The sequence below is a fragment of the Notolabrus celidotus genome, chromosome 8 (assembly GCF_009762535.1).
Source record: "Notolabrus celidotus isolate fNotCel1 chromosome 8, fNotCel1.pri, whole genome shotgun sequence".
Classification (NCBI taxonomy): Eukaryota; Metazoa; Chordata; class Actinopteri; order Labriformes; family Labridae; genus Notolabrus; species Notolabrus celidotus.
Window position 1 is genome coordinate 12402153 of NC_048279.1, and position 16700 is coordinate 12418852.

Genomic DNA, 16700 nt, shown 5'->3' on the forward strand with positions numbered 1-16700 from the left:
AAAAATGTTGTTGCATCTTTTTGTAATGATGTAACAAATCTCTGAAGACCTTTGTTTATGAAACATAAATGAGCAAAGATGATCCGAGATGTCCTACCTGAGTCAGAGCTGTACATGTAGACAAACTTGGTCCATCCATAGTGGTCGATCACTCCCACCAGAGCGTCCTGCAGCTCAGGCCTCAGCTGGATGACAAACTGGTTTGCCGTCTCGATGGGGAAGGATGGCGTGACGAAGCAGACATGCAGCGCTCCGCAGAAGGACATGAGCATGTTGACCGTCTTCCGGTCATACAGGCCGATGATGGCATACACACCTTTGGAGAACTGGGAGCAAACTGCCAGAGAGCAAAGAGAAAACAAAGAGAGAGGACATGGAGGGAGTTAGTCTCTGGAGTAATGAGAGGGTTTTAAATATTTATACTTTAACAAAGAACTTAGACTGAAATGTACACCTAGGTTTAATGAAATAAAAATAATAATTTCCTGTGAATTTGATGCTTGATACTTAGGTGGAACAATTTATAAAATGTCATTAAAAGGAGGATTTATGATATTTGAAAGCAAGATTTTACAGAATATTCCTATTTATTCTTTGCCGAACATAATGATATAAACATTTATCTTGAGAGTCATTCATGCTTTGCGTATGAAGATAAATGTGTTTATTCCAAACAATATCACCGTCACTACCTACAAACTCCTGCATGTCCTTAATATTGTGACGGATGTTTAACGATGCATCCACAAGAGGGCACTACTCAGAGTCAAAATTTAAACCAGAGAAGAAGAGACCACATTTTTTGACCAAAAAGACGGTGACGTGAAAGAGGAATTCTTGGTAAGATCTTTCCTCAAGAAGTTGTACCATTTTCAAAGCTATTATTCAGAAAATATGCAGAAATACAGACGATAGGAATACACAGTATGGGCTCCATCTGTATCTGTTTGCGTTTCAGACTTAGAAACTTATTACATCACACTTTATTATGAGCCAGCTTGTAATGATTGTACTTCAGAAAGTGTCATATAGATTTCCTCACACAGAGGAGACAAATATTTATTCAAATCAAGTATGATTTGTCAAAGTATCGACTTGACAGTCAACTCCATTTTCTTCAGAGTGAAGATTTGCTGCTTCCCTCGTCTCACATTGTAGAAGATTGATCGGGCTCAAAGATATCCATTTTACTATATGTTGTAGCTTTATAGGAGAAGCAAGCACTCATTGAATGGAGAATATTACCATTAGTTGTGTCGATAATGGAAAAAGGCAAATTATGAAAGCTGGATATTGAAAAACATCGATCCAAACTAAGTTGAGGTATGCTTAATTGAACTACATTGAATTTTAGATGGCATGATTTTTCAGATCTTTGTCAGTTCACTTTCATACCCAGACGTGTAGAAAGGAGCTTCTCCTTAAATTTAGTAAGAAAAGAGAACCGTTCTGAATCTTTGGTCCACAGCAGCTGAGTCGTTACAGCTTCTTTGTGACATGTTTATGCAAATCTGACCAGTTTGTCCATCTGTGTACCAGCAGTGTGTGTGTTTGCCTTCAGTGGGAGGTGGAGGAGGTGAAGGCAGATTAGAAGTAGAGAGGTTAATCAATGCATCCCCAGGGTTCCATTGACATTTTACAGGCAACGGGAGGCGGTTTCCGTCTCTCATTTGCTTTTCTCCCTCTGTCTCTGCATTTCGCTTTCTCCCATTGTCTGCATGTCAATCTGACTCTCTCCACACCCCCAAAAAGCTTTAAATAGCTCATTTATGATTGCAGCCTTCTCTTTAGAAGGTATGCTCTCTTTGTGATTTTAACGTGGCACGCTATCTTTTCACTCGCAGGTCTGGCCTAGGCTATTTTCTGCCATGGCGATGGGTGGGCCTTACTTATCGCAGTATTTACTAAACAGATTGAAGCCGCTGCCTGTCCCTGTGCGAGGGCCAGCTCGCTGCTAGGGGCTGAGGGAAAGACAGAGCGAGCATGGCCGGTACCCAAAACGCCTAACCTGTCACAGACCTGCACCCTCCGGGCAGGCACGTGTGTGTGTGTGACGGAGATGGATGGTGAGAGAAATTCAGTATCACATATTAATACGTGTGCACACACATGAGCGCACACACACATATGCAGTCTCTAGTGCTCCAAAAGCCTGGTGACTCACCCTACTTAAAGCAAGCCCTGAAATAGACATTTTGAGCCTCGCCACACTGACTCAGTAACAGAACTATCTTTCCTTCATGGTCTGCACACGCTCCCACTGCTATTGCTTTCCTCTAGCACACATTATGTTTCCCCTTACAATTTTCTAGGACCAATTTCAGCTGTGGCCTCCATGTTCCGCCTGGATAAAAGGTAATGAGAGCTTGTTTGACTTTTTGTGCAGTGTCCCATTACTCTGCCCTGTAGCAGGTAACCAGGTTTCACTGAATATGAGTCACTGCTCATACCTGCAGTAACGTCTGTCTGAAAAAAAGAAAAACAAAAAAAAGAAGAAGAAAAAAACACGCAGCCATGTGGCACGGACCTCCTGCTCCGAGCTGGCAAGAGAAGCATGCCTTCCTCTAATTCGACAAGAGCATGACACAGAACATTAGTGTAACTCAGCGGTCTCTGGTCCTGTTCAGATAGCGGCGTAGAGGAGCGGCGTGTGAAGTGTGTGTTTGTGTGCTAGCGGCTTGTTAGCGCAGCTCCACATGTGTAACGACATCGGAGGCCGAGCCGAGAGACCCAGAGTGATCTCGAAGACCCCAGCAACACCTGTCCACCCTGGCACGCCGTGTCTCCTCGCCACAGTTACAGCTGCCACGGCGGCAGGACTGAGGTTGCCCCGGCAACGGTCTGTTTCTCTGGCAGAGATTAGTGTAGCTCAGAGCTGCTAAAGGACTTTTGGAAGATGAAGTGGGAATTGTGAGTGTTTCGACATTTTGTCATAATTAGGTCTCTCCTCAAGGAATTAGCAAATTTGCAAAACTGACTTGGCTTTGTCAAATCCTTAGATACTTCCTGGGATAATGGAGCATTTGCAGCACATTTCCACGGCATCACATTTTTATTTACACTCAAACAAACCGTAATCATTTCCAAACGCTGACAAAAGTCTTCAGCACATGCATACAGATGATGTCGGAAAGCTCACTGGAACTGTCTCCTTACTTTGAATTTTTTTAGCCTTTCAAAACTTTCCTTATGAATGAACAACCAGAATTTGCATACGGATTTGTATTCCTTGTGGCCGAAGCGTTATGGGCCGCAGGAAAAGAGCGAAAAAACTCCAATCCTAAGGGGACAGATACTCGCACAACAGGAGGAGCTGTCAGGAACAACTCATGCCGTTTCTGTCTTCCCTGTTCTCTGTTTCCCATGCCCTGCAGCTGTTCTTCTGCTTAACATGAGCCAAATATCAAATGACAGACGTGTCTGTGCCGGCTGCACAAAGAGGGCGTGTTTGTGACAGTTCTTCCTGCATCTGAAGTTGTTGATGATGGGAGGGCTGCATCTTTTTTATTGTGCCTCTGAATATTTAAGTCCCACACAAAATAATTCAATACTACATGACCACTTGGTTCTCTCTCTTTAAAATGAAGTGTGAATTTGGCTAAATGACAATTTTCATAATGAAACTATAAAGCCTCCAGATCTGTTTAAAGTAACAATGTCTCTAAAAGAACTTCATTATTAGTGAGTGGCTTTTTTGACTGATGTTTGAAATCAGAAAGAGACAGAGAGAGATTTATCAAATATGCACCAATGTTTTAATTGTGGGAAAAAAACATTATCTTGTGTCAAAAGACATTTTCTCATGAGTCATGTGTCGACACAGGTCAGTTTTTCCAGATATATTAGCAAAATGCATCAAAGGTTTCAAGGTGCCCTTGTGCATTTACCTGCTCCCAGCTGCTCCACTGGAGCTGCTCAAAACCTGAGTGTAAGACCGTGATATTAGAGCAGCTCCAAGTGTGTATGTGTATGAGTGTGTGTGTGTGATTCTTTTTCCAATATCTCCACTTGCTTGATATGTCAAAATGAAATCAATACAGATGAATTGAAATATACCGAGTGCTTTCACAAAACCATTTTTTAAATGTATATTTTTGGGGAGGTTTGCCAGAATCAATATGAGGGAGGTTTCCTCAGACTGTTGTCTCTGTAAACACTTGTACACATGGACTCACGGGTTTACTGTGACTGTATGCAAATCACAAACTGTGATACGGATGTTATTTACATTACATGCCTCCACAAACACACACACTCACACACACACAGAAGGAGGAACAAAGAGTGTCTACTATTTTCTTCCCCTGGGACTTGCATGCCATTATCCTGTGCAACATTAAGGTCAGCAGTACAGAGGGAATTTCACAGGCAGCAGGAGGAAGCCGGGTTCAGCTGGAGGGAACATGCTGATTGGAGGATTCTTGTTCAGTTGACCATAAAGGTCCTTTTTTTTAATAGAGCCCCACTACTGAGGGCTGACATGTCGGGTGACTCCACAAAGTAGGCCATATTGCTCATCTTAACCTCTGGTTAACTTAAACTGCATGCCACTCTTTGCTGTAGAATTTAAAACATATATATACATACTCGGAGTTATAAAATCATGTTTCATTTTTCCTTTGGGCCTCAATGACTAAAGACTGTGGTATGGAAGAGTGAGCAGCACTTTTCTCTACAGCAACATAACCCAGCCAGATTGATTCCCTGGGTTCCACACCACCTTCATACTGTGACTCTCAATCCTACGACAACAACCAGCTTTATGTTGTCCATCCAATGACACCTCTGCACCGCAAGAGCACAGATTTCCAGCTGATGCTTAGAGAGGTCAAATCCTTTTTCTTTTTCAGCCACAGCTGGTAGGAAATAAGACATAACAAGAAAACCAAAGACACTACGCTTTCGGGCTGGAACTATTATCTTCTTTGACTCAATGTTTTTCCTCTGATTTAATAAAACAGCTATTAATCAATGAGCCATAAAATGTCAAAATTAACGATCGTCTTTAAGACTAAGGACACTTCCAAAATGTGTCTTTGTCCCACCACAAGCTGAAAACACAGAGGTAAATCATCCTATCAATCACTTTTAAGAGTCTGAACCAAGGATTGTATCACATTTGGGTGATTAGCCATGCTGATGGCGGTCTTTGGATGGCATAGCTGGGTTGGCTAGTTGGACCAGATGATTGGTGCAGACAGCGATAACAAAAACTCACGTCCCTCAGATTCCCATTAAATTTTGTATAATCACTCATGGTGCCCCGATGATAAAGCTCATCAGCGATCATTTAACTTCTCTTGCCGCAGGTCACATTGTCTCAGCAGATATCTGCAAAAAAACAACGTCTATACTTAGTGTTATGCTTATTAGCTGTTGTGGTGCTAAATACAGCAAACATTATACCTACTGAGCAACAATACACCAAAGTCTTTGTTTGGGTGTAGCATGACAATATTGGCATATAGCTCACTGCACTGTTGGTAAAACATCTCACAGAACCCATTTGGCTGTATGCTATTAGTTCTGTTGTCTGGGGATATAGCTAGAAAAGTTGATCTGTTTATCTAGGAATCAAAGTATATAAAACCATCTGTTTCTGACAGGCTGAGCTTTTTTCTACATCGTTTTACAACCGCCCCTGTGCTGCCAAATAAATATTCCAATGACAATAAAAATATCTCTTTCAAACAATTAACCCTTGATGTCACAGCAAAGCCTGGCAGACCTTAGAACAAAACTAAGTGCTTTTTGGTATCAAGCCCTTACAATGGAGTCATCGACCTGGCTCAGTATAACATATAGATTTTCAGTATTTGGACGGTTATCTGTATCGGCATTTAATTTCACTGATTGCTGGTCAAATTTAATTAGTAAAAAGTGAGCAGCTTCGGCTTCACTGGAAGGTGTCTTTCCCTCTAGGTCAGTTTTAACTCACCACTCGCCAACAGCTACCGCTGCTTTCACTAAAGTGAATATTTGGAACACTTGTACTGCTGGTTAATACATACATGAACTGTAAGAGGTGTTCAGTTTCAGAGATGAAAGCTCACCTTTATTGCTCTATAGTAATTAGGAATGATGTAGCCTAGATTTAGGAATGACAGGTTAAGATTCTAGATTCTGACAGAAATACTTTCATTTTAATTGTAAATGCATATTGGTTCCAAACATCGATTATCGGCCCATCAACTAATATTTATCAGTATCATCCCTGAAAAAACAAAACCAGTCGACCCGTAATCAAAGGTTTGTTTGTAGTGATTTTACACCTATACTTGAGTACAATACAAACCAATGTTTTTTTTCATTGTGTCAATGTAACATGTGCCTCTATCAACTATTGCAGGTCAGCAGATGACCCTTCTTGTCAGCAACACCAAAGCATCATATCTGAAATTACTCTGGGTTCTGCCTTGTATGGCTAAGTAGCTGAAGAGATAACGTTGTTTGTAGACTTGGTAAAAGGCAGCTTTGTAAGTCTACTAAGGAGGGCATCTGAATGCATTAGAATAATTTACCTTTCATCTGAAGTTGAGTCAAACTTGATTTGTAAAAACGTGACAGTTCTATTGCAGGTGTGAGCCTTCAGGTTCAGGATTGTGACTATTCCAGGACATTTGTTGCAAGTCATTCCCTATCTGTCTCTCTTGCTCTTCTCATTTTAACTGTTCACCAGCAGCTTTTTGATTCATTCATCTCCAACCCCAACCCCTGACCCTATCTCATTGTCCAAAAGATAGTCTCATAGATCAGAAAAGTACAGTAGAAATGACAAGATGATTTAATTTGTCTGCCAGTTAGTTCCTTTACTTCCTCAAGGTGCTGAAGTGTCTTTCCTGTATTAAGTCGAAGGTATCCAGCGAAAGATGAGAGGGATGACGGGAGCGGGGAGGTGGCTGTCCCATTAGGCAGTAATATACACCACGTCCGCAAGGGTGAAGGGTCACTCAATCAACCACGGAGCACTCTGAGGGGAGATAAACACATCTGACACCAGACACAAGGAGACGCACACAATCATCCTCCACTCAGCCACCCATGGCTAATAACTGTCAGATGATGTGTGTAATAAAAACAGAGAGCATGTTGTGGTCCCTCTGGTCCCATGCTTCTTCTAGAGAGCTAATCAGGTATGTTAATGAGAGGCAGGGCTAAAGAGCCAATATCGATATTCACACATGGGAACATGTACATGAATTCAGAGCCTGCCAAAGGGGCACACGCTCCCTGAACGCTGAGCAGCACCCGTTTCAATGAAAAAGTATCTTGCTGCTTTTGACATAAGAGTATCTCACACACAGCTTGTGCTTATGAAGAATCCCTAAGGTGCTGGGCGGGGGTGGCCTAAACTGCAAGGCCCCCAGCACAGCATGACTCACACAACGCAATCAATCCCCCACTGTTCAGAGGAGAAGAGACCCTGGGGACAGAAAGCAGCACCTACGTGGATCTGCATGAATGTCTGTGGAAATGACTTGAGGAGGCGGGTTTTACTGAGGGAATAATTTTCTGTGGAATCTCCTGAATAAAAGGCTCTGCAGATGATGATTCATTCAGTGATAATGTGTCAATTTACAGACAAAATACAAGATTTCTTCCATGCATATGCTGTAATACTGAGTGAACATAATGTAAAATAGGTTTTAGAGATTTTTTCAGGAGGTGGGTTTTGCCTCACTGCCTTTTTTACCTCTCTAGGGTACCCAAATACCCCATGGAGTGCTACGCTCCAGAGAGGTGCTCTCGCTGTTCCCGGGTATAAACAGCTTTAGCTCCTCAAGCTTAAGGGAGATTTACCGCCTGTGCAGGAGCAATAAAACTGTGTTTATGTCACTGCTGTTACCGCTGTGTTGCAGGAAAAAGAGAGAACGTCGAAAAAAAAGAACGGAAAAGACAGATGAGGAGGTGAGCTGTAGAAAAATGAAGGAACTAAAGAGAGGAGGCAGACAAGAAGATATTATTCCCTTAAGCTTCTGCTGGTGGGAATAGCCGTGATCAGAGCAGCTGACCAGCCAAACAGATCTTAGAATAATGTCAGGGAGCGTTGGATACTTATGGGAGATTACATTAGTTGAAAAGAGGGTAATGGAAGGTTAATAAGGATGAGCCAAAAAGCAAGCGTGTCTCGAAAATGAAAGAGAGACAGAAGGCAAAGCCGGTTGTCTGAGAGGAGAAGAATCAGAAACATTAGTGTCTCTGAGAGGGGATGATAGGGAGACCGCTGCGAACAAAGAGAACAGATGCCAGACTAGCAGTGGGAAACAGAGGGACCACACAGAGAAATCTAGATTCCTTCTATTTCCTCTAAGTAATAAAACAATGGCACTGTGTCGCCTCATTAAATGGGTAATCGAGGGTGTGAGAGCACTCCCCTCGGCTCCGAACATATCTCTTCCTTCCCGTGTCTCACTCTCTAACCCTGTCACGCTAGGCTATTGTCTCTCCTCCTCGCTGTTTCTCGCCACAACCCCAATCTGGTTTGCAGCGGAGCGTCCTGCCGCCCGCTGAATAAATGCTTACCTGGGCAGCGGGTCAGAAACCCAGCCCAGACCATCTCCTATCGGGGGGTATGGAAACTCCAATTATCTCCTTAACCGTCATTTCTTTTGCAATTATCTCCCCATCTGCTTATCAGTGTCGACAGGTGCAGAGGGAGGGTCCCACTCCCGCACTCTTATTTCTCTGACAGAGGACGTGATGGAGGTGGATATGTGGAGCAAGAAGAGGCAAACACACAAGCTGCATGTTAATTCATTCACAAGTGCTGTATTAATTAGCAACTGTCTTTGACAATAAACAGCCAAGCCACTGGGAAGAAAGTGTTTGGAAAAGACCCGAGCTGAATTTATGAGTAGTCAAATGAGATGAATTTAATATCCTACAGCAAATGACCAGATCTCCAACTAACAAATTCTTTATTGCTGATATTTTTGTATTGTTTTTAGGCAACTAAACTTCGATCCAGATATCTACGGCATGTATACTTTACAGGCAAATGTCTAATGTAACTTTCCAAGTGTTTCCCTAAGGTTTTAGGATCCCAAAAAAAAAATATTTCTTATTGTTATACAGTTAGATCGATCTAAAATTACACGAGACACATTGCCTGAGTCCCAATTTTGATTAAACTAGTGAATGTATATTTGAAAAAAAAAAAGTACCTTATCAAATTGATGTAACGGTTGACCAGCAAATACCCCCGACAAACCCCCAAACAGAGAATGTCCTGTTATACAGTAGCTCAGCTAAAATGACTAGCAACAGCAGTCCTTGCAATTTCTTTATCCTACATTTAAAGGTATAAGTGCAAGATTTATATAAGAAGTAGTGTTTCAAGAAAAAACAAAGGAAGCATGAATTGTGAAAAAAAATCAAGTTTGTCAGCATGCAACAATGTTGAAGTAGGATACTGTCCCATTTTCAAGCTTTGTCCCCACAAATACTTATAAAACACTAATGTGTCCTGGTTTTGGGCAATCCCTGTCCCAGTCTTAACCAATGGAAATACCAATATGCCCCGTGCTTGCAGCACTGATATGTCTGTGTATATGTCAATCCATGTTGTAGCCAAGGCTGTTGCTGTTTTAACCAATAGAAAAACATCCCTAATGCACCGCGAGTCAATGTTCAATGCTGATTTGTCTGCACATGTGTCAATCAATCACAGTGTGCAGCTGTTGCTTAGAGAGTTCAGTGTATCTCACTGACAGGACCTGCTGTGTAACGTCAGGAAGGCTAGCTGTCATGCTGAAAAAGGAAGGCAGCGTTTGCCAAAAAGCTCCAGGATGTAACAATTTTGGAGCTCCTTAGAAAACGCTGACATCCAAGGCACTTTTTATGATGTTGAAGGGTGAACTGATGAAAAATACAATTGTACAATGAGCTACATGTACAGAAATATGTTATCAGTTTAGATGTCAGCAAGATCCAGACCTCAGTGGATAGATCCCAAAGTGGACATTAATTCATGGGAAAATAATACGTAGTCATTTTTCAGCTATACCCTCTGTCTCTCTCTACAGCGATGTGTAACAGAACTGAATCACACTCTTAATTCTGTTTGTGTTTCACAAAATTTGACCCTTCTGTAATGCTTAACAATTAGGTGCACAAACAAAATTCAGTCATGACTTCTGTATGCAGCCTGCAGTGCTGAAATACTGCTGAACAGAGGTTTGTAAATGTATTACAATGATGTGAACAGATGCCAAATGCACATTTAAAGTGGTTTAAGGAAGATATCATCCCATATTACCGTAATTTGTTGGCTAAATGTCATTGAAAAATATAAATACATTTATATAGCATTATGAAATACTGTATATGCGTGTGTCTGTGGTGCTTTTTTGCTGAAGCAGTGTCCTTCCCTGATGTGGGTTTGCAGTGAAATGGAAGCGTCCCTATTTGGAGCTTTTAAAATATGGTCACACAACTCTGAAGTCTACTTGCTAGGTTAGAAAAAGCTCCCTCAAACATGGAGGGCAGAATTTTTTTACCAACTCTCATGTCACAAACGATGACAAGCTAACTAGCTAGCCAGAGAAAAATGTCCTTCCAAAGGTGAAATACAAGCCAATAGAATTGATCCCTGCTTTGAGAAGCCTGCTTTGTCCACCTCTATCTGAACTATAAGATCCACACAATCAAACACTTGGAATATCATGAAGTTGTTCTGCTATCATTATCACTGTAAACAGCATATAAGCCGTCCAACGACAAGGCAAAGCAGCAGTAAATAAGCTGGGCAGGGCAAAGCAAACACTCAATTTCATACACCATAAATCCAAAATCATCTGGCGGTGGTCCTGCTCACTGATTTGTAACATTAGTCACAAGAGTCTAATACACCCACTGATATAATTGGATGGTCCAAACTGTATGGCAATATGTGTAGTGGTAGACAGATTTAAAACACATCGTAAAAATACATTGTTATGATGTCAAACTAGCATGCTAAATCTTTGTGTGTGTGTGTGTGTCTGTTTTTGTCGTTTTCATTTCAACCCTTCACAACTGTTGCAGGGCAGTAATTTAGTACGGGGAGCATCTGCGCTGCTGCACAAATGACAAGAGCAGTCTTGAGCTGTCACTGGTGGAGCAGTTACACTGTGTCAAACTGTTTAATATGCTTGTAGGCTTTGTTCCTCATTAAAGTACACAGAAGCTCCTGAGATGTGCTGTACGACAAAAGAGGGACTCCGCTGCTGTCTTTGTAGAAAAACCATGACAGCTGCCATCATCCAGTGCTCATCCCTCCACCCCGCAGCAGAAATCCTGGTCTTCATCCCCCGAACACATTGTTTTCTAATTGCCAGCCCCACACGTCTCAGCTCAGACCTCTGCGTCCCAGCTGCCATTACCTCCAGGGACAGAAGATTTGTTTTAAATAGTTGGTGAGCCTGTATGAATACAGAGAAGCACTCGGAGCGGGCTTAGAAAGACAATGAGGAGAGCAAATAGAAACAGAGTGGACACAGTCATCAGTAATGTGTGTGCTTAGGTGAGAAGAGTGTGTGTGACAAAGACTGTTTTTTGTTAACAGAATTCTCACAGCCGTTAAAATCCTTGAACCTCAAGTGAGCATTTCTCTGAAAATTGTCTTGGAAAGATCGAGGAGATTAAACAACAGGTTGCTGATTTTCTCCTTCCTAAACAATTCTCTCTTCCTTTCACCCCTGCCCCATGTATGCATCCCCTATCCTTTTCTCCACACACCTCACACAGAAACAGTCTCCACCCCCCTTCTTCTTCTCCACACTCTATCACTCCGCTGCTTGGGGAGCAGTTTTGGCTGATCTACATTGATTGCTATGGGCCATTCTCTATCCCTGCCGCTCCAGAGCAAGAAAATCCGCGCCTTCTCATTCATCAAACCGGCACCTGCCAGACTCTAGCCCAAGAGAACAACCGTCAGTTTCTTTTCTTTCACTCTGACTCTCGTATTCTCTTTGTTTCTCCCTGACAAATAACTGTCAGGTCCTGAACAGTCAGGAGGGAGCAGTGATCTGCTATTCCTCCTCCTTTTTCAACAACAACCGTTAATCCCTCTGAATACGCATGAACTGCAGAAGTCAGTCACCACAGTTGTAGCTCAATGACTGACACAGTAGCTACACAATAAAAACAACACCCCAGAGCCTAAATGACACCAGCCAGTGGGTCTGAAAATGCAGCTCAACCTCCAACCCAAACCCTTTCCTCTTAGCAATTGCATCCCAGCTGAGACTCATATTTTGGGGGGAGATTTTTGCCACTGATGGAGGGAAAGAGTGGAACAAAAGGGGCGTATAAAAGAGACAGAAATAAAGGTCTCCTTGGAGACAAACATTTCCTTTTTTTCTCTTCTTCGGGCAGATCTTATAGAGAGCAGAGTATTTTTGTTTTAGGCAGTAAAGCAGTTATAGTTGAATCAGTTCAATTGTCTTTTTTTTCTGCAGGGTTATTATTACATATTTATGCTTATAACTCCATGGAGTGATAGCTTTGGATGTGTTGCATTGAATAATACATTAAATGCATCTGCTCAAGCTCTGTCTCTTGTAGCTATTGTGTGGTGCATGCATACGTCTGTGTGTGTGTGTGTGTGTGTGTGTGTGTGTGTGTGTGTGTGTGTGTGTGTGTGTGTGTGTGTGTGTGTGTGTGTGTGTGTGTGTGTGTGTGTGTGTGTGAGTGTGAGTGTGAGTGTGACCAGGGAACTTCACAAAGCTGCCTCACATGTTCCCACAGATTTCTATTTAGCAGTCAGAGTGAGAAAGTACCCTGATGAGGAAAACTTACAGCAGGTGAATTCTGCAGTAGATAGATCCATGAAAAAACCTCAACAGAAGGGGCAACTGTTTCTCATACATGTTTGAAGAGAGGTGAGGTTTGCTTCAACTTTGGACTAATTTGTACAGCTTTGGGCTTCATTTTGGTTTTGATAATATTGTTTGTAACGTATATAAGCTATTTGAAATATAATAAGAGCAGCCTGTATTTTAGCTAGGTTATACAAAATCTCTGTTTACAGATTCTTAATATTAAAGCTACATTTTTAACAACTCATACAAACTTGTGAAAGAAGCCTTCTGAGATCAGTCTTCCACTGTATGCAAGTTAAAACATCCTTCCAATTATGTTTTTTCATTTCAGGCTAATATCTTCTGTACACCTTTTTCTTTCTGAGGATTGGTTAATCCCACCAGTGTCTCAAGTAATCCTACCAGTCTCAAGTAATCCAGTGCCTTCAGTAGAAAACAATATAACTCATTGCTTACTGCATTCAATCATTGACATCACATCCTCTTCCCTAGGCAGTTATTTGGAGTTCTGAAAAGCAAGCTAAAAGCAAATTACTATTTGATTTTCTCTAATACTTTACAAAATACACTTGTTGTTAAAATGCATTTCATAAACTAATTACTGGGTCTAAGTTTATATTGCATCATTAATATTAAAATGTATTAAATACTGTGCAGGACTTCATTTAAATGCAACACTCATAGACTCTAGAACTGACCTCTAACTGTAACAGTAACTCGTTTCTGTCCTTTAGACCTGACTGGATGGAAGCAGTCCCCCTTCACCACACACAAACAGACACACAGACACAGACACGCAGACACGCAGACGCGCACACGCACACGCACACGCACACGCACACGCACACACACACACACACACACACACACACACACATCATCTGTGTTGAATTGATTGGCTGATAAGCCTCCGTGCAGTACTCAGCTCATTGATCATGACTGCCTCATAGATCCTCTTCCAGTTCTCTTTAACCGCTCTTCAGAGACCCAGTGAAATACTGCCACCAACAGAGCAGTGACAACACAGATCGTCTTTCCCATGAATACTAATTAGTCTTAATGAAAGGTTAATAAACAGAACCACTAACAGGACATAAAATCAAATGTGAGTCAGTGACTTGAAATTAAAAATCCAACGATTGAAACGTTGAAACGTTACATTTTTTTGCGAGGCAGTGAGTCTGTCATGTCTGGACTTTTATGACTAAAGTGGCCAAACATAAAGCATTGATTTGCCCTTTGTATCGCCACTTATCATATTTATTCTAACTACTTACATTAAAATACAGTAGTATACACATGGTATATTCTTGTGTTCATTTTTCTTTGACTCAAAAACACACAAAAGAGTGGCAACATGTAAATCTTTGAAGCTTCATTCTTTAAGGGTTGAAAAAGCCAATTTATGTCCAAAATCATGAATTAAAGACCTAACAAAGGCTACCAGCAGCCTGCTACAACACAGCTCAAATAATGGATTTTAACATTAGCCCCACCTCTGACAAGCCAGATAGCCAATCATAGTTTAGCATTGCTATCATAATCATTAACTTTTGGGTGGGGGGTAGGGAGTAATAGCACCAATGGCCACCCATTTGGACAAACCCCTGTTGCTAGGTGTAATGTTCTGCAGACAGATTATTAATCAGAAATAGTCATAGCTTAGCCTAGATCTCTCCACACACGTGTAGGATATCAAAGAGAAAAGTAGATAACATAGGCAGGAGCTCACAGGGGATTTGACATGAAGCTAGAGATTCAGTGACGTTCTTAATATAAACCAAGTCAATAGCAGATTATGGTAATGTGATATCTAACTGAGGGGAATAATATTCTCCATGTGCTCACCGCATCCCTGGCAGTTATTTTTAACCACGGAAACATGTAAAATGAGCTCCTCTTTCACTGAGATTACAAAAAACAAAAGGCACACATAGAAAGAGAGCAATCCTTCAAAATGATGCTAAAATGTAAATGTTCTATCAGTTTGTCACCTGGTTTGTGTCTGTGAAAGTAAAGAAGTCATCATGCAAATTAGCTCAATTATGCCCCTCATTTCAACCCTGATGACTCAAATGACAGAAAAATGAATGAATCACTTTTCCTCTTTGTTAAGTCTTATTCCCCTCCAACCTAAGGATCCCTTGTTTTTCATGCAGGTGCCAGCGAATGTACATGAGTGTGTGTTCAAGTGTGTTTTGTGTGTGTGTAATGTGTGTGTTTGTGGTGGGAGGTCTTGCTCCTGAAGGAAGTGGCGAGTCATAAGAGCCAGCTGATGAGTATCACCCTCATCCGGAGCTCCATTCATCCCTGTGTACAAGGGCCCATTCACGCGCTGCTTTCACACTTGTGGACCCCAATGTCCCCGGGCACACTCCCACACTCACATGCACTTACAGGGGTGAGCTGTCACTCACTAATCTCACTCATGACATCCTACACTGATGCCAAAATGGCACCCAGATGTACACACGATCACACTCCCACACACAGATCCAGGAATAGGCTGCTTTTCTCATCTGACTCATTATAAACAGGCCCCCAGGCCCGTCCTTTTTTCTTACAAACACATCTCTATAGCCTACACCTCGAAGTATTCTTCTCGAACGAGTGACACACAGCAGGAAGAGGTGTCACTTTCATTTTTGCCATCGCCTGCTGCTCTGAATCTTTCTGACATGCTTGTACCACAGCCCACCATCATAGCCGTAGACTGCAGTGATAGGCGTGACACTATGAGGAAAAGATGTCACATTTGATGGCTTTGTGCAGAAGACTTGAAGGGTGTGGGGGAAGGTGTAGTGGGTGAGGGAGGGAGAAGGGAGGAAAAAACTGGGTATCTTGTGGTGCTGATCGTGAACAGATCTATTTAAGCTTCGAATATTGGCAGGGAGCCTTGATCAAATAAACAGTTCTAGGCAATTTCCTGAAACCTTTCATGAGAACTCGCAAAGGATCTGCTTTCAGATGTCAAGCAAATTCTAGTTAAGTGTTTTAAAGTAATTAATATGAATAAAAGATTGGGGAAATAGCAGATACACCTGGTTGGACACGTGAGACAACTTATCCAGTATGCCTTTTAAAGGCAATTGTATAGTCTCTTTCCATTCAACGTATGCTCTGATTTTATTGCACATCCCACCACCTTCCCCATCCCCCTTCCATGTTTGATCCAACAGCGACATCCATGGAAAAGTTCAGCACTTGCCTGACCCTCACACTAACATCAAATTCCCTTCTGAGCACAGGACCATCTCAATAATAGCCGTATTCTGGGTGTGTTTATATTTCATTACACAGCTCTGACAGCCTCAAATCGCTGGGGGTGTTTGGTGAAAAGTGGTGGGGGAAGGGAGGGTATTGCTTCGGCTCTGTCCAGGTCTTCAATAGTTTTTCACAGATCTGTGTTTTTAAAGACGTCTCTGTGAAATAATGCACCATACTGAGCAAAATCTAGACTGGATGACTTCATAAAGTCTGCGTTTTTACGAGCAGGAGATGGAGATCCATACAAAATGATATCAAAGTGCAAGGATATTGGAGCTATACTGTGACAAACAACGGTAAATTTCCTTTTAGTGAGAGCGTTCAACATGAGGCAGCAGCCAGCACTGAGCCTCTATAAATCTGCATGAGTGCTGTTGCACGTAATGCTTTATTTCAAACCAATCCTAAACTCATAACAGAATCTCATAAGAACTGCTACAACCACATTACATTAAACCTGGTGTGGGTACGAACAAATAAGCAAATATCTATCTTTGTTTATTTACATCAAGGTGTATATGCTTGACAAACAGCTTCTCTTGTCTGTTTTGATATCAACCCCAACAAACAACAGGCAGGGTTGTAATACCTGGCATGGTAACAGTATTCAGTACGGAAAACAACTTAATG

The 16700-nt window shown here is 41.8% G+C and overlaps 1 protein-coding gene across 1 annotated transcript in view; it reads right to left on the reverse strand.

The window, feature by feature from the left end:
- The window catches only part of gria1a (glutamate receptor, ionotropic, AMPA 1a), a 171018-nt gene that overhangs the window by 67317 nt on the left and 87001 nt on the right, over positions 1–16700 (reverse strand). The window contains 1 exon segment of the mRNA XM_034690540.1: positions 98–337. Coding sequence (XP_034546431.1) covers positions 98–337 — 240 coding nt within the window.